Raw genomic sequence first — 23,439 nt, forward strand, 5'->3', positions numbered from 1 at the left:
TGACAACACAAAAGGTATGGGCTCCACAAAGTTCAAAATTTACAAAATTGTCACTGAGATATGTAACTTAGTTTTTGAAATTACCGTATTCTTGTTTTGTGTTTCCATCACCCGAACTTAAAATTTGTGAGTTTTGAGTGATGGAAATACATTATGAAAATCAAGCTAAATAAAAAAATTAGTGTGAGTCTAATGTGTTTTGATAATTCAGTTATAAGTTTTGGATCATATTACCCAAATCACCTCTAAACCAAACAAACCCTTATTCTTTCGGTATGTGCAAAATCTACTCTGGGCAAGGACTTCTTGAAGTTAATACATATTCTCTTCATTAATGGCCACTTACCAAATTTTCCCTCAAACTAGAAACTTGCTCAAACTTATTACATAACGACTTAAATCATTTATGTGAGCTTTTAATTACTTGACTAAGTAGACTGACTTAGTAGTCATGTAATTTGTTTAAATGACTGAATGTATCATGTTATAAAAGTACATGTAGACAATCATTTTGATGGGATGGAAGAGACTCTTTTAAATTGATTTAGGTAAAAGAAATGCTTGATCTTTGTAATTTAGGTGTTTCATGTACTGTTATCCATTCACACCGCCGATGTACCTAGACTTTTAATCAATTTAATTCTGTTATTTATCAACAAAAAAAATTGATTTAGGTAAAAAATGTCCACTAAAATATAGTCTCTTAGCATTGAAAATTTCATCCGCATTTAAGTTTTAGAAAGCAATTGATGCCCTGTGAGAGTATGGAACAGAAGAGAACAAGAAGAAAAAAAAAAACGGTGGATACAGCTTTTCTGCCACAACTTTTGTCACAATTCTAGTAAGTAACAATTTACAATTTGTCACATCAGAATTGTGACAAAATTTATGGTCCTAAAAGTAAGCTCAAACAAGAATGTTTCATTCATATGAACTTTGAATCCATTAGGCGTACTTAAATATGACAGAAAAATATATGTAAGCCTAAAAACTTTGTTAATCAAAATGATGCCTTTTTTTAACAGCAGTTGTCTTTTCATTTATCAGTTCAAAATCGGAACATGGCTTTATGTTTGAATCTTGTTTGGTCAGGCTTGCTATTAGCAGCTCTGTATTTGTTGAGTTGTCAGTGTTGTGTTTATAGTTTGAATATAATCAGTCCATTGAGAAGTTGCTTCATAAGGATTAGTGACTGATTATCCTCCTTAAGGCAACAACTTCGCAAAAATTCGTTGAGGTACAATGGTACTACCACTTGAGTTTTGACACAGGCTACATTAAGAATTCAGACCATATATTCATATCTATCAATGCACGGATCAATATACTCTCCAAGATATAACCTGTGTGTGTGTGTCTGTGTGTTGGGGGGGGGGGGGGGGGGGGGTGGGGGTGGGAGAGAGAGAGAGAGAGAGAACAAATAATAAAACATTCAAAACTCACTAGAATCACCAAGATAGGCGGAGTTAAGAAGTCATGCATGTACATAATTGTGAAATCAGTTGACGGACGGATCCAATATAAACTATATATTTTCTTTTATATGGGTTCTTCACAAAGGCCAGACGCCAAGCCTACAACACTAACCCTTAACCCCAAACTGACCTGTTCTATTTCACATTCTTTCTCAACAAAACTTCCCCTTTTTTTTCTCTGGAAACATAATCTAGTAATGCGGGGCAAAATAAGACAAGATACATAGTGAGCAGTCACAGGAGAAACAAAACCAAAACACTATCTCGACCATCCCATGATCATAATTTCACCCATCAACCTTGACCCCTATGATGATTTTACTTTGGCTTACTACTGTACATCTCCTTTGTAGGAGTTCTTGCTTGCTTCTTTGCGGGTCGATGAACAGGATCAAAAACAGGTGCCTCAAAGTAAGAAGGCCTTGCTGGCCTATTAAGCTGCGAGTCTGGACTGTCATCTGGGCCTGCCCAAGACAGGGGACTCACTGCATAAAGCAAAAGGGACATTGTTATTAGTTCAGCGCTATTAAATGCGACAAAATATTCCATGACTAAGATAACGAACAATGGTCAAAGGTTTTACACTCTAAGACACCTCATTTTGCCAATTATCCTATGCTAACAGTATGAAAATCTAGTTTTATTAAAGTTTCATTTTTTATCCCATGAAGATGGAAGAATAGAGACAGGAAAAGCTGTGGTGATGAACAAGTCAAGCAAGTAGAGAAACTGATGGTTTTCCCTTTAGGTTCAGCCAGCACCACTTTAGATGTTATCAAAAGGGAAAAAAAGATACGCATTTCGTAGCAAAGCACTTTTCAATCGGGATATTCTATATTGTAATTCAAATCAAACAGCAAACCCCTGTTCAATCGGAATATTCTATATGAAATTCAAATCAGACATCAGGTTTGCAGTTTGGTCTGATGATTGTACAATGCAGCAAAGTCAACTAATAGTCTAATATGCAGGAGACCCCCCAAACCATAGGTATCAATTTTCAGTGTGATGGTACAGAATTAATGACAAAAGAGGTGTGGTAATGCAAATGTAATTTGGGAGCCTTAACTGAATCCACCAAGAGAACATAAAAATAAGAATATATGGACTAACTACATAAATAAGGATATATGGACTAAATATGACCAAGAAAAACCCATTAGAATATGATTTTGAGGATAAATTACATTAATGGGTAAATGGTGAATCATGAAAAAAACAGGGGTATGGCATAAAACCATGATTTTGATGATAAATTACATTAATGAGTAAATGGTGATTCATGAACAAAACAGGTGTGTAGCATAAAAATCCCTCAAGTCTTATAGAGATACCACTAGATTTGATGGCATTATGCCATTGCTTAAATTAGGTGGAACTTTCTCTCCTCGAGCAAAGTACAGAGGTAATTAAAAAAGTCGCTTTTCTGTTTGTTTTTGAGAAGCAGGTAGTTTGTTCTGCATACCTTCATCAGGTTCAAGGGGTCTAGTGCCATCACATAAGGCAGCTCGACGTGTAGGGCGCTTTCTCACATAATTTTCCTGCAAAGGCTTTGGAATTTGAAATGAGAATTGTGAGAGAGTTACCCCATCAGTCATATGCTCTGGATGTTCTAGAAAGTACCTGCAAAAGCAGAAGCCCCACAAAAGGTTGTTATTCAAATAGGAAATACATTATACTTGTGAACCTTTGAACACCCACAAGTTATTTAGTTATTCAGGTTACACAATTATTTGCAAAAGTGATGCAACAGGGAAATATTGGAGTACAGGGCAACACCATACTTTTGGACCTCCACCATTGAGCGTAGTCTCTTGCCTGAAGGTGCTACATAATATCTGCAAATATTGGACAGAAAATTAGCACAAAGTTGATGATTGGCAAAAGGTCCTACCCTGTGCACAAAACTCCCACTTTTGCGGAGTCTGGGAGAGGAGATTGGTGGGCAACATTACTTCAAGTTGTTTTTTGAGGAGGCTAATTCCTGGACTCGAACCTGTTACCTGCCGCTTTGGTGGATGGCACTGGCCATTGCACCAAGGCTTGACCTCTAATTTTTTACTAAAGACTTTGGAAATTAAAAATAGGAGGAAAACATATACTTTGAAAGCAAAACTCGAAGCTATAACAAGGACAATTGCTAAATCTCATATATCAAACACAATACAACTGGAGCAGGTATCAAGTTAAAAACCTTTTTGGGAAAACTAACTGGTTTTCTTATGTTTGGATGTGACCTTGAAAATGAGCTAGAAAACACAATTTGTTGTTTAGCTCATATGGAAAAACTTTAATATTTCTAGTAATTCCAAATAGTCATGTGAATAAAAACTTTCATTCACAGCATGAAATATTATGTAGAACAACTAGAAAAATAAACATAGAAGTTAAGTGCGCTTGGATTCTTTTTACTAAAGAGCTTATTTGCTTATTTATATAAGAAAAAAATTGGCTGAAGTATAATTGTACTCAGAAAAGTGAGGTTTTAAAAAGTTTAACATAAACAAATAAGCTAATGGAAAAAGGTAATCCAAATGCATACTAATCTTTTAAATATACATTTATAAAAGAATCAATAAAAAATCAACCATCCAAAATTGTGCAACATGTTAAACCACCTAATGATCATCAAATAACAATGTTCAACATAGATACACGCATGTACCAAACCAAATGGTAGACTATGCTAGTTGAGCTGAGGTGGTTTTCATCGGGTTTCAATGAATATGCCAAATTTAGATACACTTAAACCTTCCAATGCAATTTACAATTACAGAGCAAGACAATTAATTCATAAACAAAAACTTCCAATGCAATTTATTGCTCACAAAATCCATCCCTCCACACGCACTACCTCAAAAATTACTAAAAAAAATCAACAAACTTTAGAAGACTTCCAACTCAAGTTGGAAGACAGTTTGGATTGAGCGTAAAGTATAGGAAAAGAAGGGAAATACAAACATGATATGTTATGTTCAATTGCTCCTCAACAAAAATATTCAAAAAAGGAAAGAAAAAAAAAAGAATTTTAAAAGAGTGTTTTTTGAATAGAAAAGAAAATTTAGAGCAAGAAATTGGAGAGAGTGCGCTCCAGATTTAAGAGTGCAAAACATTTTCCACCCAAAACCCATTGTTTTTTGAAGACCAGGTCACAAGTTTTTTGTCGACCAGAATTTTCTACCACACCAAACACTAGAAAATGTAAAAACCATTTTCTGCCAAAAAAATTAGAGTATTAAGAGACCCAAAGATCCCACAGACACTCAGAAAATGGAAGTATAAGCCTACTAAAAAAAATGACACACTGTCATGAATCAACCAATGGGAGCAATCAGCAGACTTCTTGTTCAGTAAACATCACATGACTAAACACCAAATCATGAAATAAACAAGAGACTATAGTAAAACCAGTCACAGTGAATATGTATTCCAACTCTGAGATCCAGATTCTACATTTACCCCCAAATATGAAGCACATAGCCCTCTACCTGGTAAAAATTTTAAACACTACATATCTAAGAATCATTAACAAACAGAAACGTAGAAGGGCTTGTCTATCCTCCAGCTTCTTTAAAGATAAAAATGTATAATCCAATTTTAATACATTAAAGTTTCTAGGTTGTGTCCTGCTAATATAATTCCAATCAAAAGATAAGTAAAAAAGAGCTGAAAATAGTGCAAACAATTAAATTGCTACATTTAAGAGTTCTCTACAACTAAAGTAATAAAATAGGAACACATACACATCTGCAAACTTGGTGCTTCCTTCGCCTCTGATCCGTAGCAGCCGTTGCCACCCAGGAGGGGGCTGCGCAATATTAGGCTTATCAATTGCCCAAAGCCTGCTGCCATCTTGAGAAATGTCTGCTGGATCATCACATGATATATCAGGTCGCCACTCACGAGCTGTTTCACAAAAAAAAGGCTGTTCCAGGATATGTTCACGTATTTCTTCATACTTTTCCTTTGTTGGGATGAGCCTCCATTTAAAACAATTTGCACACTGGACAGTGAAAGCCCCTACAGATGGCAAAACTCTGGAAGATGAATTTGGAGACGAATATTTTGAGATCGGCAGAGGCCGGCACTGAATAGGGTCAGGGACAGGTTCAATTGCACCTGTACCATTTGCCAGAGGTTCATAAAGCACCAGCTGCTTATTTTGTTCATCTTCACCCTCTGTCTCAAGAGACTCATCATCTGAAGATGACGATGATGATGATGAGACATCTACCGGTTCCTTGAGAGTGCTATCTTGGTGAGCTAGGAAACTTGAACTAGTGAAACCATTTTTTACCTTCTTAGTTGCTGACCACATCTGACAAGATTTCATAAAACCTGTCACAGAAAGCACCACTTAGCAAAGCATACACAACATTAAAGAAGTTCTACAGTTGTCAAGATATGAAGCTACCATACCAAACAATATCTTTATTATAAGAATGCAATTCCCAGAAGCTCAAATGACAATGCTCATTAGTTGTAACACGAAAACAATAAATATAAACCACAAAGGATTTTCATAATAGCAGAGTTGCCAAACCACATAATGAGGTAAACAAAAGAATCAGAAGTAGTCCCAAAGGAGAAAACTACAATTACAGGGTGCAAGTGAACAGCAATATAGTCCCAGTAAGCATTAAAGAAGTACTTGGAAATAAGTTTCGATAAACACATCATAAGCCACATTTCAATGGTGCAAAAGACTAACAGGGACAAATCAAATCTGAACCAATAATCAAATTTCGATAGTGCATGAATCAGCTTCGGATCTGATAATATATTCACATAAAAAGAAAACATCTATACTTCATTCCATAACACAGTATTCAGAACTTCTTGAGAAATCTATAACAAAAATCAACCCCAAAAATATCCTCTAATAAATTTGCTTGGACTATCTACCACATGCTACAAAGCAGAAACAAAGACCTGGGATATGCATACCATACAATAAAATACCAACAACAGCAATAACAACAAGAAAGCCTTAGTTCAACTATGGATCCTCAACAGATTAGTCAAGATCGGCCATATGTATTCTTTTCCCACATTCTATTCTATCCGAAGTCATTGTCTCTGTTACTATCAACATTACTGACTACAATAAAGCCTTTACATAGACTATCACTCCCTCCAAACATGAACCCAGAAACAAAACCAGAAATGCAAAAAATAAAAAATAAAACTTACCTCCTCACACCAAATCCAGGGACTCTGATTTCCACTCTACCACCTGAGCAATACTTTATCAAACTAACACCATTTATAATCCCACATAAAGTTCTGCAAATGCAAGAAAGATAAGATCCAAAATTAGAAAACAGGAAAAAAAAAAAAAAAAAACACGACAACCTTTGATCATGTTTGATAAAGTTTACAGCTACCAACAGCCTTAAACAAACAAGAAGACAGCTATCAAAAAGGGTGTTTGTATTGTTAGAAAACACACATCATTGGAATTCGAGCCCAACAAAACAGAGAGTAATAAACAGATCTAAATGGAAGTGTTATGAAACATTATCGTACAAACAAACACGAACCCAAATCTGGATCTACAAACATGAACCCAGAAACAAAACCAGAAATGAGAAACAAGAACTCGTAGAGAGAGAGAGAGAGAGAGAGAGAGAGAGGAGTTACAGAGAGATGAGGAAGAAGGAAAATCAGGGCCGTTGAAGAAGAGGGTGACGTGGGGTTAGATCGTACGGGTGAGGGGTGGTGGGGGGGTGTGGCGTAAGAGTGTTGTGATGAAATTCTTTGCACCTACGCTTACCTGTTTTTCCTGCCTCGATGAGAGAGAGTGAAGAGGATGATGATGATGAAGATGCATTCATGAATATTAATATATCTCTGCTGAATATATGCTACTTACTAATAATTCGATAAAAATGGAAAATTGTTTTTTTTTTAAATTATTTTAAATTGGGTGGAAAAAAAAAATAAAAGCTTACTATATAGCCTACAAAACTAACATGGCATTAATTATGTCTCATAATTATAATAAATAAAAAGTGAAATATTATTATATGCGATAATAAATATAATTAATATAATTTAATAACAAAATAAATGGTTTGTTAATTGATCTGGTGGGGTTGGCCGAGTGGTTGAGCATTCTATCTTAAAGTGGCTATCTCAAGTTTAACTGGGTGCTCCTTAGTTCAAGTCCGGACATCAATCCATCGCGAACAGTCATTAGTCTCTAGTTGAAAATATCTTAAGGCAAGTATCTTGTTAGATTTTTTATTTTTTAAGTTGTTATTTTTTTAAAAAAATATATTAATTTTTTAATGAATTACAATTGAGAAATGTAAATATTTATGTTGATTATGAAATAAGTTAAATTACTCTTTTACCCTTTAATTTTTTTTCTTTAAAAAAAATCCCAACTAAAACTTAAGGTTATTTTAGACATCTATTAAAGTTTAGTGCACATCGCATGAATCGGGATATATTCAAATAGTAATTGGTGAGTTCAAATTAATTTGATTGGTAAAGTTTTTTATTGTCCAATAACAAATTTTGAGTTTGATCATTACTTATACCAAAAACCAATTGATATTTTGACTTGATAATAAAATCAATTATTAAAAGTAGATATGATAGGTTAAAATTATCTCTTAAAAAAAACTATATCTAAGTCTCTTTTCTTTTCTTTTTTTTCTTTTTTTGGTTTTTTGAGAATCAAGTCCACTTGAATTTCAAAAGCGCTCAACTAATATATATATTTTTTCAATAGAAATATCCATCAATCAAATCTCTAATTCCAATTATTGAAATGCTATTCAAATAAAGTACGGCATTAAAATATCTGTCGCTCACTCATAAATGACGCTTAAGATCTTTTTGTATCTTTTTATTGTGACAATTTTATTCTTTTTCTTTTTCTTTTTTTTGGTTTTTTGAGAAGCAAACCATCAAATTTAGAACAGTTATTTTAATTTTAATTATTTAATGAACACTTTGCTCATTTGCTAATATATTTATATTTTAGTTATAAGAACTTTTCCGGAATTTCCGTTACATGTCTGTGTGCGTATAAATGCCTAATTTTGTGCGGTAGTAGTCTTAAAGAGACAAATTTTCAAGAGACAGGCCTCAACTAGCTGGGATAAGAATTTAAAAGAGATTAAGAGACAAAAGCAGTTCATTTCTCCAATATTTTAAGGAGAAAAGTTCATGGATGTTACCGACAGGTTTTAGAAAAAATTTGTAGGGTAATTGATTTTTTTTTTACAACTTTTATATTTTTCCTTAAAGTTGTATTAAAACTTTTTAAAAATTGTTAATTAACAAATATTATTAGAGCATTCGTTAACCGAACTTTTTTTCATAAAAACAAAATTTAGTTATAAAATTAGTTGTAATAGTCAAATACTACAGTCTTACTCAATAAAATAAACATTATTATATATTTTGAAAATCTAACCGTTGAATCGTATGTTCTTTATGCTCTTAATACATGCTAATCAGATATTATTTATTATATAATCTATAAGCTTATATTTTATGCATAAATTTAAAATACAAAAATTTGTAATTTAAACGATCAATTGATTACATAACTATTAATCTTTTATTTTTTAAGAAATTTTACAAGCAGGATATAAGTAGAAAATGTAATCCAATAGTAGATTTGTTAGAATTCATCTCCAATAAAAATATATTAAGTAAGACTACAATCAAATTTTCATAATACTATTATTGTTTTTAGTTACCGTGCATTGGGATATTTTATTATTTTATTTTATTTTGATTTATGGTGAGCTGAGTCAACTGACACCTCAAATATTGTAAATATATATATATATATATATATATATATATATATATATATACATATATATACATTTTTTTATAAATAAAATAGAAATTTTACTCAAGCTTAATATAATTGTAGTTGTGTGTGAAACTCCCTCCTGAAAACTTAAACCCCAACCCTTGCTCCCTGTACCCTATAAACACTTATACTTGTGGAGGGATTATTGCACTAATATAAAAATATTAAACATTTTGTTGAATTCATGGATATTTATTGTAATTTGTATTTTGTAGAGGCCTAATAAATGTGGTACGAAGAGGAACATGTAACTTGAAAGTCGGTCTTTCTAAATTTTGTTGTGAATGTGATTTTTGTTTTAGATTTTTTTGGTGGAGTTGGGTCTTTTGTTGTTGTAACGTAGTAACATAATTGGTAAAAACTGGAACTTTCCTACGACAGTTGATGTTTGCTAATCCTGTGGGGAAAATTGGAAAGACCATATATGTGCTATCTGCCAATAAAAAAAACAAGTACCACCTTAACATTTTGGTAAAAGTGAGCTACTGATTTGCACATGCGAGTTGGTCCATCTAATGACTATGTTTCCAAGGTTGGACTTGGATAGCTTTTGTTGTTTCATCCTAGAATTGAAAAATCAAAATTAAATTAAAAGTTCAATTGTTCTACCGATAAAAAAAGAAAATTATATACACCAAATTGAGAAGCATAAGAATTATTATTATAAAATAAAATTAAAAGGAAGCAAGCTTAACTTGAAAGATCCAGCCCAAAAAAAAAGCCCAGCTATACTTTAAGTTGGGTTATTTTGTAAAAAAAAATTTAAAAAAAATTGGGGCTGTTTGGTAAGGTATTTTGAATAACAGTTTTTAGTGTTTAAACAACATTACAGGTATTTTCATACACTTTTTTACTCATATATATTTCCAAAAAATACAAATAACATTACTAGAACAATATGTGCAAAAAAGTTTAATATATAATACTGGTTTTTCCACATAAATAAATAAATAAATAAAAGTTTTGTATTCATCATATAGTTTTAAATTATTACATTTTGAACTTTGCCAAGTCTTTTATCAACCAAAATAACACAAATTTACCCAAATTTCACATGGTATTTATCTAATTATTAAAAATGGAGTATTCATGTGAAAATTGATCCTAATAAATAAATTCCTTACAATGAATGTGTTATATTTTTATAGATTTTCTTACAGTAAAATATCACCTATTCGAGTTAAAGGTTTTTTATTTTTCAAATTCACATAATAAGTTACACTTGCTAAAGTTACAAATTTTTTTTTTTGACATATTTCTTGCACAGTAGATTACTAAGAAATCAAGCGGTTACAAAAACGCTATTATCTATACTACTATTTAAGGGGCTTTCCTTATTTGGATTCCTCCTTTTTTAGTTCAAAATTGTCCCTACAATCCTATGTTTAATTAGAAACAAAACTAAAGGACAATCCGGTAAAAATGCAACTCTAACTCCCACTAAAATATTGCCTAAAAAATAGGACCACTCTCCTATTAATTTTTAAATTGATTTATTCACTTATAAATTAGATTTTTAAAAAAAAAATTATATATATATAATAATTAAATACAATTTTTTTTCTACAAAATAGGACCACTAAAAAAATGATATGTCCACAACATTTTCACAACAAATCTTAAGTGGCAGGTTGTTACTAGTTGTTATTATTGGGACAAAAAAATAATCTTAGTGTTAGGTTCAAATTCGAATCAATAACAACTAACCATTTATGATTTTGTTGTAAAAATGTTGTGAATGTAAAATCTCTAAAAAAAAAAAAAAAAAGCCTCATCACATGCACGAAGCGCATGTGATGAGGCTAGTTCACATTAAGTCGTTAAGTGCCAAAAAAAAAAAATTATATCGGGTGTTTTTCTTCTTCTCTCTCTTAATGGCCAAATAAAACATAGACTTAGATAAAATGAAATTTTTGAAAATGAAATCAAAATTGATAAATCAATATGTAAAACCTACAACTTTTTTTTAGAAGAATAAAATCTAAAACTTAGACGTCAAAAATAAGAACAATCCAAATTCATTATAAATTTAAAAGATAATCCAAATTTCGGAGTAGATGTCAAGAAATTATTAAGTCTATTGGAAGGATTGTAGATGTGATCATTTCAACCAATAAAACGATGCCTCCTATGCACGTATGTGTACTCAGCTTCCTAATAAGCACAAAAAAAAAAAAAAAAAAATCAACAGATGATGTCTCTTTTGCTTAGGTGGCAGTTTTTAATGGGTTGGGAGGATCACGTCAGCACTCCTCTAATAGACCTAATAGTTTTTAGAAATTTTCTCCATTGGAGAGTTTGAATAGGAAAGAAAATCATTCTTAAGATTTAAAGGGAAAAAATGCTATAGCAAATTCCTATTCCTAATGAATTGTAACGTTTGAATTGCAATATTTAAATGGTGATTAGAACAATTAGGAACAAAATGTTTAATCGGAAAAATATTTGACATTTTTTTAATGTACACATAGCTTAATGAGAGACAATTTAGGATTAAAGTTCTCTCAATTTTTGCTATTATATGTAGTAAATAATAATAGATGTACAAATCTCAAATATATAATAAAGTTAAGTTATCTTTATGATAAAAGAAAAGAGAAAATATAAATATTTGCTTATGCAATGCAAGATTTATTTCAAAATTATATATAAATAATTCATGTGGCAAGTGATATATTGTTGCAAGAAAATATCCTAAGGCAAGTATTTTGGTGTTTTGTTTTTTGTAGCGATTGTTTTAAAATATTAAATTTTGAATGAATTATAGATATCTAGGAGGTGTAAATATTTCGATTTGATGTTGAAATAATTTAAATTACTCTTTAATTCATTTTTTTAATAATAACTAAAATTAAGGTTATTTTACTATCCATTTAAGCATTGTTACTCAACTCATACTGCAATTTTGTATATTTTCAATAGAGACATCAATAATTAAAAATCCCTCATCTTAATTATAGAAATATAAAAAATAAAGTACAACATTAAAAAAAAATTAAGTTGTTCACTCATATCTACTTTTTTTTTTTCTCTCATTCCTACGTTTAAGATCTTTTTGTGTCGCTTCTAAAAAAAAAAAAAATCTTTTTGTGTCTTTTTATTTTGACAATTTGAATCCATATTTTTTAATTTTTGATTTTTTGAGAAGTTAACCCATCATATTTATGAACAGTTACAGTATTTTTATTTTAATTATTTAATGAAAACGGTTTTCAAAAAAAAAAAAATTTAATGAACACTTTTCTTATATATATTTTTTGTTTTAGGTATAAGAACTTTCCCGGCGATACCGTTCCATGTCTGTGTATCAATGCCGGTTTGGTTTGGTGGTCTAATAACTCCAACTGGACCATGTCCGTGTGTGTATAAATGCCTATTTTTGTGCAGTAGTTGCGTTGTTAAATTGGTTTTACCTGCCATGCCAAAGCAGGCCCAAGAGACAATTTTTAAAGAGACAAACCTCAAAATGAAAAACCAAGAGACTAGTAGGAATTTTGACTATGGAAAAGTTAACTAATAATATTGGTTTAGGAAATATTTTTATAAATTTTTTATAGAAATAAAAAGTAATTGATTTTTTAACAGTTTTTTAAAGTTTCCACAAAAATGGTATCAATTTTTTTTTTTTAAAGTTCATTAACAAATGTCCTAAAGGACACCCAGTTGACTGGACCCTTTTTATAATACTTTTATTTTTAGTTGTGGTGGGTTCATATATTATATTTTATAGACAAAATTTGGTTACAAACTTGGTTTTAGTTCTCCCTCAAAAAAAAAAAAAAAAAAACTTGGTTCTAGCCGGTGTTTACAACTCTCACTAAAAAGTAAAAATAATTAATATTGCTATATATTTTAAAAATCCAATTGTTGGATTTAATGTTTTTTATGTTCTTATCATGCATATCAAATTTCGTATCAATTAGATTTTATTACTATTTGATCAATAAACTTATTTTTTATGCATAACTTTAAATTATAAAAACTTTTTAAAATTTAAACATTTAATTATTGACATAACTATTAATCTTAGATTTTTTGAAAATTTTGCAAGCAAGTATAAGAAGAAAATTTAATCCAATGGTGGATTTGTCAAAATTCATATTCAATAAAAAGATATTGAATGGAATTGTAGCAATTGGCAATAATCGAGTTTGCAGCTAAACTTTGTCTATACTTTATTTTGGTTAATGATGAGCTGACACCTCAACTTTTGTAAAAATATTACATGAAGCTCTATTTATTGTAATTTGTATAGGCTTGATAAATGTGGTATGAAGAGGGACATGTAACTTGTAAGTTGGTCTTTCTAAATTTTTTGTGAATTTGATTTTTGTTTTATAGGTTTTTTTTGGTGGAGTTGATTTTTATGTAATGTAGTAACATAATTGGTAAATGGAACTGTCCACAGACAGTTGGTCTTCCTAGTTAACAATGTTTGCATTTTTTTTTATGACGTTTGTTGCTCATCCTGTGGTGAAAATTGGAAAGAACACATGTTCTACCAATAAAAAAAACAAGTTCCACCGATGTAACATTTTGGTAAAAAAGTCAGCTACTGAGCTGCACATGCGAATTGGTCTATCTATTGAATTGACTACGTTTCCAATGTTGGAGGGCATTTGTTGTTTCATCCCAGAATTTAAAAATAAAATAAAAAATAAAAGTTCAAATGTTCTACGGATAAAAACAGAAACTTAAATACACCAAATTGAGAAGCAAATGAATGATAAAATAAAAATTAAATAAAAAAGCATATATACACTTTTGGTCTCCATATTTTGGGCCAATTTCTCGTTTTGGTTTCTAATTTTTTTCCAATCAAAAAATCATTCTCATTTTAGTCTTTATTGTCATCTTATTAGCATAAATAGTCTACATTGCAAATGGAGTGCAATACTAGCACATTAGATGTTGATATGACTATTAAAATAATATTTAAAAATAATAATTTTGGCATTTTTCAAATGTTATGTCTGCATTTAAATAAAAAAAATCGTTCTCCATTCATTTTCTTTTAAATCTCATCTCTCTCTCTCTCTCACACACACCATGTGATGGTGCATGCTTGTGTTTGTATCTTTTTTATTCTTTTTTCTTTTTGGATCCATTCCTTTTCATTTTCATTTTTCTTTCTCTCTCTCTCCCTCTCTCGTCTTTTTATCATTTTCCTATCTCTCTCATTTAGTTGTTCACCACTAATATGGGTTTTTTTATTCTTCTTTCTTTTTGGATCCATTCCTTTTCATTTTCATTTTCTTTCTCTCTCTCCCTCTCTCGGCTTTCTCTCATTTTCCTATCTCTCTCATTTAGTTGTTCACCACTGACATGGGTTTGATGAGAGAGAGAGAGAGAGGCTCAAATCAGTTGTTTAAACTGTTATTAACATGAGTTTTGATGTGTTTGGTTATAAAATAAAAGCACAAAAAAGATAAAGAAAATATTGAACATGTACAGTCTTGTTATGGGGAATAACACAAAGAACATGAACATGTTCTTCAGAAAAAATAATGATTGGACCAAACTTAGGTACACTACATTAAGTATAATATGTTGTTATGTTCTCCAATTAAATTAAAAGTTTGAACACCTAATTATTTTCTTTAAAAAAAGTTTAAACACTTAACTTGATTGAATTTAATTTTTCATCTCCAAAAAATAATTTAATTTAATTTGAAACAAAATAATATTGTTTGTATATTTTCGGTCAATTCTAAAATGTATTTGAATTATATTAGGGGAACTTCATTTACCAGCCAGTGAACCGTGCAATTGGCAAATGTACAAAATTCCAATTATCATTTATTCTATATTAGGGTCTTTAGGGACCTTGAGATTTCAGCACTGTAGTCTAACCTTTATTATGTCTGTATGAATATTATGCAGCATTCGTGTGGTCTTGATTTACTATTACTAGTACACGTGGAAAGCTGAGATAGGTTTGGTATTTCCTTAGGAAAAACCCATGCTTCGAGCATGTGTGATTACACCATTGATTTTGATCTCATTTTTTAGAATTTGGTCTCCCAAACAAAATCTCTTTGCAAAAGCTTTCCCTCTACTGCCTCTACATATGATGTGTTGGTAAAATTTTTGTAATATCTATTTTGATTTATATATGATCGTTGTGATCGACCACTAATTTTGGAGGAAATTGAAATATATTTGTGTTTGATCTACGAGAGACTATCTACTTAAAATTAGAGTTAAAAATTGCTAAATTTTAAGTACGAGTTGATTTGGTGTTATAATCTAAGTTTTCTAATTAAATCTATCAATATAATTGCATTAATCAATACAAGAGTGTAATCTTTTTCAAGGACAATTAGATGCAACCATATTACCTACGGTGATGTTTAGGATACTACTAATTTTACTACTTACGTCTTACAAATTGATATGTCATAAAATACAAGAAATAATTTAAACTCTCATTTATTATCAAATATAAATGTGGTGGGTAGCTAGCTCAATTGATAAAGTCTCTAATGATTAAACAAGAGATCTGGGGCTCAATCTCTGCCTACACTAAAAACTTATTAGTGTCTTAGTCTGATAATAAAGAGCTATTATCAGAAGCGGACGTCATAGGTTGAAATTCTCTATAAAAAATATATATATATAAATGTGATCAATAGCACTCATCGTCAAATCAAATTTTAAGTGTTTTTTAAAGTAAAAATTGAAGTAGATTAGCATTTTTCAATTACTTAGTTGCTAATATAACCATATGATTAAATTTAACTAAGAAATCTAAGTTATAACACCTAAAAAAATTGTATTTAAATTTGCTCTTTTGAAAAAATTGATATAAAATAAAATTAATTCAATTTTAAACCATGTTATTTTTTGTACTTTCATCGTTTTTCAAATTTAAAAAGTTTTGAAAATAATATATTAGCAACTCTAAAACGAACAAAAAAAAAAAAAAAAAAAAAAAGTTCAAAGTACAATATAAAAAGTGGCCCAAACAGTAATTTAAAAAAAAAAACCAACTCAGCAACTAAGTGTAATTATATTCTTTTAGAATTTGGAAAAGAAATAAGAGTTTACCATTTCAATGATATTTTTTGATATTTCCAAAGAAAATATTTAGAATTCAAATATTCACCTAAAAATAATAATAAAACAGGTACCGCTCATATTTTACACTATGTTTAGCAAAACAAAGGGAGAGAGAAAAGGAGAAAGAGGAAAAAAGAATAAGGAAAGGGAAAGGAGAGTAGTTTTCCTTTATAGTGTTTGTTTGTTTAGACTTTAGAGGGTGGAAAAGAATGGACAACTCTCTTCTTTTCCATATCGGACGGAAAGAAAAATTGTGGAACCCAAGCAATTAAGAAAATAATTTAAGAGAGAGAGAGAGAAGCAAGCCCAACTTGATAGATTGGGACAAAAAAATAAAAGCCCAACTGGACTTTAAGTTGGGTTTTTTTTATTTTAATTAATTTATTTAGGATTATTTTTTTCTAAATAACCAAATCTTTCAAACAATTTCATTAGTTAGCAAGGTTCGAAACAATTTGGTAATCTAACAAATCGAGTTCAATGGAGTTGAGTTTACTGTAGCAAATCGATTGTCTAATACTCAATTTTGGAATAAAATTTTCTTGGAACTCGACTTTTTTAGACTCGATTTCTAGTTCTTCAGTATACCCAAACTCAAAGGCCATGGAATTTCAGAGAGCAGAGGTTGAGATCGGACCACTGCCATTGTTGGAGCCTTTACCACCACTACAGCTGCAGTCTGTTCCTTCTTGCGTTGCTATTTTTGTTTTCCTGGGTTTGCAACAAAGCTTTTTGGGTTGCTGTCATTTAGAGAGCAAAGGTTAAGATTGGACCACCGCTTCCTTCTAGGTTCATGTCCAGCTTCTCACATCGCCACTGTTCACCCCCATTGTTGGAGCTTTCTGGATTCGTGTATGGAGCTTCTTGCATCACCTAAGTTCGCCACCATTGTTGAAGCTTTTTGGGTTCATGTATGGAGCTTCTTGCATTGCCGCAATTTGCCACCATTGCTAGAGCTTTTTGGGTTCGTGTATGAAACTTGAGTGTCAAACTCTAGATTTTCAACTGAAATTCAAATGCAAGATCGAGTTCAAAGGACTTGAGCTGTTAGATTGCAAAATAGTTTTGAAACCTTGCTAACTAATAAAATTGTTTGAGAGATTTGATTATTTAGAAGAAAAAAAATCCATTTATTTACACTATAAGCGTAGCTTACTGGCAGTGATTGTAATTTTCCCTAAAGGAGTATTTAGGATTGAATTCCCTTCCCTCCATTTATTGTAATAAAAAAATATATTTATTCTAATTAAGGGTTAATCAGTTAAAAAAATTTAATAAAAAATATTTATATATGATATTTGTTTTCTCCACCTTAAAAAATCTTTTTTTTATTCATAATATAGTTTTAAATTATTACATTTTGAACTTGCAAGTCTTTTATCAACCAAAATAATAGATATTTATCCAAATTTCACATCGTATTTATCTAATTATTAAAAATAGATAATTCATGTGAAAAAAAATTCTTAATAAAAAAATTCGTTATAATGAGTATGTTTTATAGATTTTCTTGCATTAAAATATCACTTGCTATTCAAATTAAGGATTTTAAAATTTTAAAATTGTATCTGTACACATACATAAAGTTACAGTTGCTAAAATTACATTTTTAGTCACTAAATGCCAAAAAATGAAAAAAAATGATATCGGATTTTTTTTCTTCTTCTCTCTTTTAATAGCCAAAGTAGTCGCAGACTTTTACAATATGAAAATTTTAAAAATGAAATCAGATTTGAAAAATTAAAATATAAATCTACTACTATTTTTTTTTAGAAGAATAATAAATAAATAAAACTTCCAAAAAAAAAATACAATTCAGTCTCATTTTAAAAGACAATAAATTATTAGATCAATCAAGAGAATTGTTGAAGTGGTCATTTCAACCATTAAAATGATGTCGCTTATGCACGTATTCAATACTATACTTGAGATTTTGTATAAGTGCTTGTGGGATGTGGGGGGTAAGAACCGGGATTCAAGTTTCCAAGAGGGAGTTTTACACACATATATACTTAGATTAGGTTAGAGTAAAAATTATATCTTGTATAAAAAAAATTGAGACATCAATAGTTAAAATCGCTCATATTAATTGTGGGGTATTAGAATTCCGAGTAAGGCAGTTACGTCACGTGTCATAGCATGGCCGAGAAGGGCAATCACTACGCGGAGGAGTCCACGTCCTCGAATTCTATGATCACATCATCAAAAGAGGCATTACTGTGCGGAAAGAGCTTTGGGAAGGGGACTAGTATTGACGTGATTGATGAGCTGGAGGCTGCCACCATATTCAATGCATCCTACCAAACCTCCTAGCCGCATTTATGTGAAGAAGACCCTTGAACAATGCTGCCTTGGTTGTTGCATCTCACAAGGAAGGTGGTTGAGACTAGCACTTGAGTGGTGGCATGCGTGATCAACTAATGGAAGGTCAGAATCATCTAAAAGGGCCTATATAAGGTAAGGTCCCCTGGAGAGAAGGGATCGGAGAAATAGCAATGAAAAATACTGTAGCACCAAGAACTGTAATTGTAAATAAATCCCATAGGGATATATCTAAGAACAAAGCTCCTCAGATAAGTCTGAGGAGAATTATCCTTCTCAATACCGTAATTGCTTTATGTTTTTCCTTGTCTCTTTGTTATTCTTGGCCCATGGTAAGCGCTATCTCACCCATAAAAGCCTAGTTTTGGAGCCCATTTTTTAACAAATTCATTATGTTGGGCTGTTTGGACTTGAGTCCTTTAGTCGTTTGGGCTCGGGAGTCAAATCCAGTCCTCATATTAATATAGAAATATCGAAAATGAAGTACAACATTAAAAAAAAAATTAAGTTTTTCACTCATATTTACTATATTTTTTTTTCTATCATTCCTACGTTAAAGATCTCTTTGCGTCTTTTTATTTTGACAATTTTAATCCATATTTTTAATTTTTTAATTTTTTGAGAAGTTAACCAATCATATTTATGAAAAGTTACAGTATTTTAATTTTAATTATTTAATGAACACGTTTTTAAAATATACATACATACATAGATATATATATATATATATATATATATATATATATATATATATTTAATGAACACTTTTCTGATATATTTTTTGTTTTAGGTATAAGAACTTTCCCGGCAACACCGTTACATGTCTGTGTGTCAGTGTCAATGCCGATTTGGTTTGGTGGTCTAATAACTCCAACTGGACCACGTTTGTGTGTGTATGAATGGCTATTTTTGTGCAGTAGTTGCGTTGTTAAATTGGTTTTACCTGCCATGCCAAAGTAGGCCCAAGAGACAATTTTAAAGTGACAGACCTCAAAATGGAACACCAGCCCTGTTTGGTTAGCCAATGACTCATATCTCATAACCCATCACTCATTATCTATTACCCATGACTTGGAACTTTTAACTCATTTCTCTTACTCAATTTTCACTAACTCATTCTTTTTTTTTCTTTTTTTTTATACAAGATATAATTTCTACTCTAACTTAATCTAAGTGTATACTTTTGTGAAGCTCCCTCCTGGAGACTTGAACTCCGGGCCTTACCCCACATCACACCCTACAAGCATTTATACTTATGGTGTGACCATCACACTAAGGTATGCGGTGGTGCTAACTCATTCTAAAGTCTGTTTGGAGTACCAATTCCTCTTTCTTTTTTTCTTTTTTTTTTGGAAAACTCTACTTAAAGCTGACATGGTGGTACCCGCCACATCACAAAAACTCTTTACCTCTTTAGTTAAAGCCACTCACGTGAGACTCTTTTCTCTTAGCGAAACCCACAGAGTTTATCCTGTGACAAATCCACAGCTTAGGCCGAGGAAGAAAAACCCACAAACCCACATTGGATTCGCCATACTCCTCTACCCCAAACCCATAGATCATCGGCTGTCCTTCTCTCGTGAGGTTCTCTCTCTCTCTTTCTCATCGTCTATCTCTCTCCCTATTAACGGTTTGGGTTTGTTTGATTTAACTTGGTTTTTGATTTATTAATGGTTTGGGTTTGTTATTATGGTTTTCATGCTTCTGGGTTCCAATTATGGGTTTGATGTTTGTGTTTAGGTGTAATGTTGTTATGATTATGGGTTTGATGTTTGTTGATTTGATGATTATGGGTTTGATGTTTGTGTTTTCGCCAAGTCGCCTCTCCTTCTTCGGCAATTAGGATTTTCACAGAGCTGAGCTTATAGCCCTCTTCTTCGTCTCGCTAGAAATATTTCTCAAAAACTGTTTACAAAAACCCGCAATTTCTCTTCCTCTGTTTTTGTTTTTCTAAAACATGTTTGTTCTGATGTAAGAAGGCTTCATTATCTAGTCAGTGTGGATTTACCCATTCCCACATGACTCGTTCCCTTGAAGCGATATCGATCGTGTTGTTTTTGTTTAATTTATCTCTCAACCTATCTTCTTTTGCTTTGGGAGAACACTAAAGCAACTATATCTTATTTATTTTCAATATTTATTACTTATCAAAAAAAAATTATGTTATGTTTTTCAGATGATGCTGAGAGATCGTTGGACTAGTGAAGGGTCTTCTTCGGATGAGGTGAAATAAAAATAGAGATGACAGAGAAATAGCCGTTGCGTCTTTATTGCTGACTGACTTGATAGAGACTAGTCATGCGTGTGGGTCCCGGAAACTTTATTTTTATTTTTTACAATTCTGCCACTGAACTCATTTCTCATAACTTAGAAAACAAGGCCTGCTTGTTTCCAAATTTGTTCACTCATAACCAAAAAATTGAGATATTTTAACTGAGTTAAAGAGTTTCACAAATCATCCAAACACGCTTTGTACTTGTGGGGCCCACCATTTTTAGGTTATTAGTTAACAAAACTAGATATGTTAACTCAGTTTACTGAAATCCAAACAAGGCCCAAGAGACTAGTAGGAATTTTGATTATGAAAAAGTTAATCAATAATATTGGTTAAGGGAATATTTTTATATAAAAAAAAGTAATTAATTTTTTAATAGTTTTTTAAAATTTCTACAAAAATGGTACCAACTTTTTTTCAAAAAAAAAAAAAAAAAGAAGGAATGTCCTAAAGGACACATAGTTGACCAATACTCTTATTTTAGTTGTGGTGGGTTAGATATTATATTTTAAGGACAAAATTTGGTTACAAACTTGGTTCTAGTTCCCTCTCAAAAAAAAAAAAAAACTTGGGTTTTGCCTGTGTCTACAACTCTCACTAAAAGTAATTAATGTTGCTACATATTTTAAAAATTCAATTGTTGGATTTAATGTTTTTTATGTTCTTAACAAACACATCAAATTTCGTATCAATCAAATATTATTACTATTTGATCCATAAACTTATTTTTTATGCATAATTTTAAGTTATAAAAACTTGAAATTTAAACATTTGATTGTTGACATAACTATTAATCTTAGATTTTCAAAAAAATTTGCAAGCAAGTATAAGAAGAAAATTTAATCCAATGGTAAATTTGTCAAAATTCATATTCAACAAAAAGATATTGAATGGAATTGTAGCCATTGGCAATAATCAAGTTTGCAACCAAACTTTGTCTATATTTTATTTAACTTTATTTTGATTAATGTTGAGCTCACACCTTAACTTTTGTAAAATTATTGTGACATTATGTTGTATTTATCGATGAAGCATTATTTATTGTAATTTGTACAGGCCTGATAAATGTGGTATGAAGAGGAATATGTAACTTGTAAGTTGGTCTTTCTGAATGTGATTTTTGTTTTGTTTTGTTTTTTTTTTTTGGTCGTAGTTGATTTTTATGTAATGTAGTAACATAATTGGTGAATGGAACTGTCCACAGACAGTTGGTCTTTCTAGTTAACAATGTTGGCATTTTTTTTAATGATGTTTGTTGCACATCCTTTGGTGAAATTTGGAAAGAACACATGTTCTACTTCTACTAGGGGTGTGCAGTTAACTCGCCAAAACCGACCTAACCCAACCCAACCCAACCCGCCGGGTTGGGTCGGTTTTTAGGGCTTGGTGGGTTGGGTTGTGTCACAAAATATTTTTTGATAGTGGGTCGGGTTAGGTTTGGGTCATAAAATTCCAAACCCGCCAAACCTAACCCGACCCACCCATATATTTAATATATATATATAAAATATATTATAGAATAAATAATTTTTTTAAAATAATTAACTCTTCCTATCCTATATAAAAGAAAAGCCAATTAGTTCACACAAACTCTAGTAAATTATTATTGTTGTTTAGTCTTTAGTGTTGTTTGCCTTTAATGAGTTACATTGATACTAATCTTTGAGTTTTTTAAATATATTTATATTTATATTTTTTCTACTCAATTTAATAATAATAATAATAATAACAATAATAAAATTTGTCCAACCCATGGGTTCAACTCGACCCATTTGGGTTGGGTTGGACTTATGTGATAGATTGGATTGGGTCGGGTTAATGATATTTTTTGACCCAACTCGACCTTTGCACACCCCTAACTTCTGCCAATAAAAAACAAGTTCCACCTAAAACATTTGATGTAACATTTTGGTAAAAAAATCAGCTACTGAGCTGCACATGCGAGTTGGTCTATCTATTGAATTGACTATGTTTCCAATGTAGGAGGGCATTTGTTCTTTCATCCCAGAATTGAAAAATAAAAGTTCAAATGTTCTACCGATAAAAACAGAAACTTAAATACACCAAACTGTGAAGCAAACGAATGATAAAAATAAAAATTAAATAAAATAGCGTAAATACACTTTTAGTCTCTATATTTTGAGTCAATTCCTCTTTTTGGTTTCTATTTTTTTTTCACTTGGATGCGGTCCCTAAAATCAAAAAATTGTTCTCATTTTAATCCCTACTCTCACTAACAAAAATAGTCTACATGGTAAATGGAGTGCACTGCTAGCACATCAGATGCTGATACAACTATAAAAATAATATTTAAAAAATAATTTGGTATTTTTTAAACGTCATGTCAGCATTTAAATAAAAAAAATCATTTTCCATTCATTTTCTTTTAAGGCTGCGTTTGGTTGGGTGTAAAATAATTTCCGAGTGTAAAATAATTTCAAGTGAAAATATTTTCGGGAAAT

General features: G+C 31.0%; 1 protein-coding gene across 2 annotated transcripts; it reads right to left on the bottom strand.

The window, feature by feature from the left end:
- Nucleotides 1–1,424: 1,424 nt before the first annotated feature.
- Nucleotides 1,425–7,337, bottom strand: LOC142643407 (methyl-CpG-binding domain-containing protein 2). Of its 2 annotated transcripts, none has more exons than XM_075818022.1 (6): nt 7,252–7,337; nt 6,669–6,761; nt 5,219–5,813; nt 3,260–3,313; nt 2,941–3,098; nt 1,425–1,960 (listed from the first exon to the last, which is right to left on the bottom strand). In XM_075818022.1, the coding sequence occupies exons 3-6, from the start codon at nt 5,806–5,808 to the stop codon at nt 1,794–1,796; spliced, it is 969 nt and encodes a 322-aa protein (XP_075674137.1). In that variant the 5' UTR covers nt 5,809–5,813; nt 6,669–6,761; nt 7,252–7,337; the 3' UTR covers nt 1,425–1,793. The 2 variants fall into 2 exon arrangements, with proteins under 2 accessions (XP_075674137.1, XP_075674138.1); XM_075818023.1 differs by having other exon boundaries at nt 7,119–7,298.
- Between the last annotated feature and the right edge of the window lie 16,102 nt (nt 7,338–23,439).

This window comes from Castanea sativa, chromosome 7, assembly GCF_040712315.1.
Source record: "Castanea sativa cultivar Marrone di Chiusa Pesio chromosome 7, ASM4071231v1".
NCBI classification, from domain to species: Eukaryota; Viridiplantae; Streptophyta; class Magnoliopsida; order Fagales; family Fagaceae; genus Castanea; species Castanea sativa.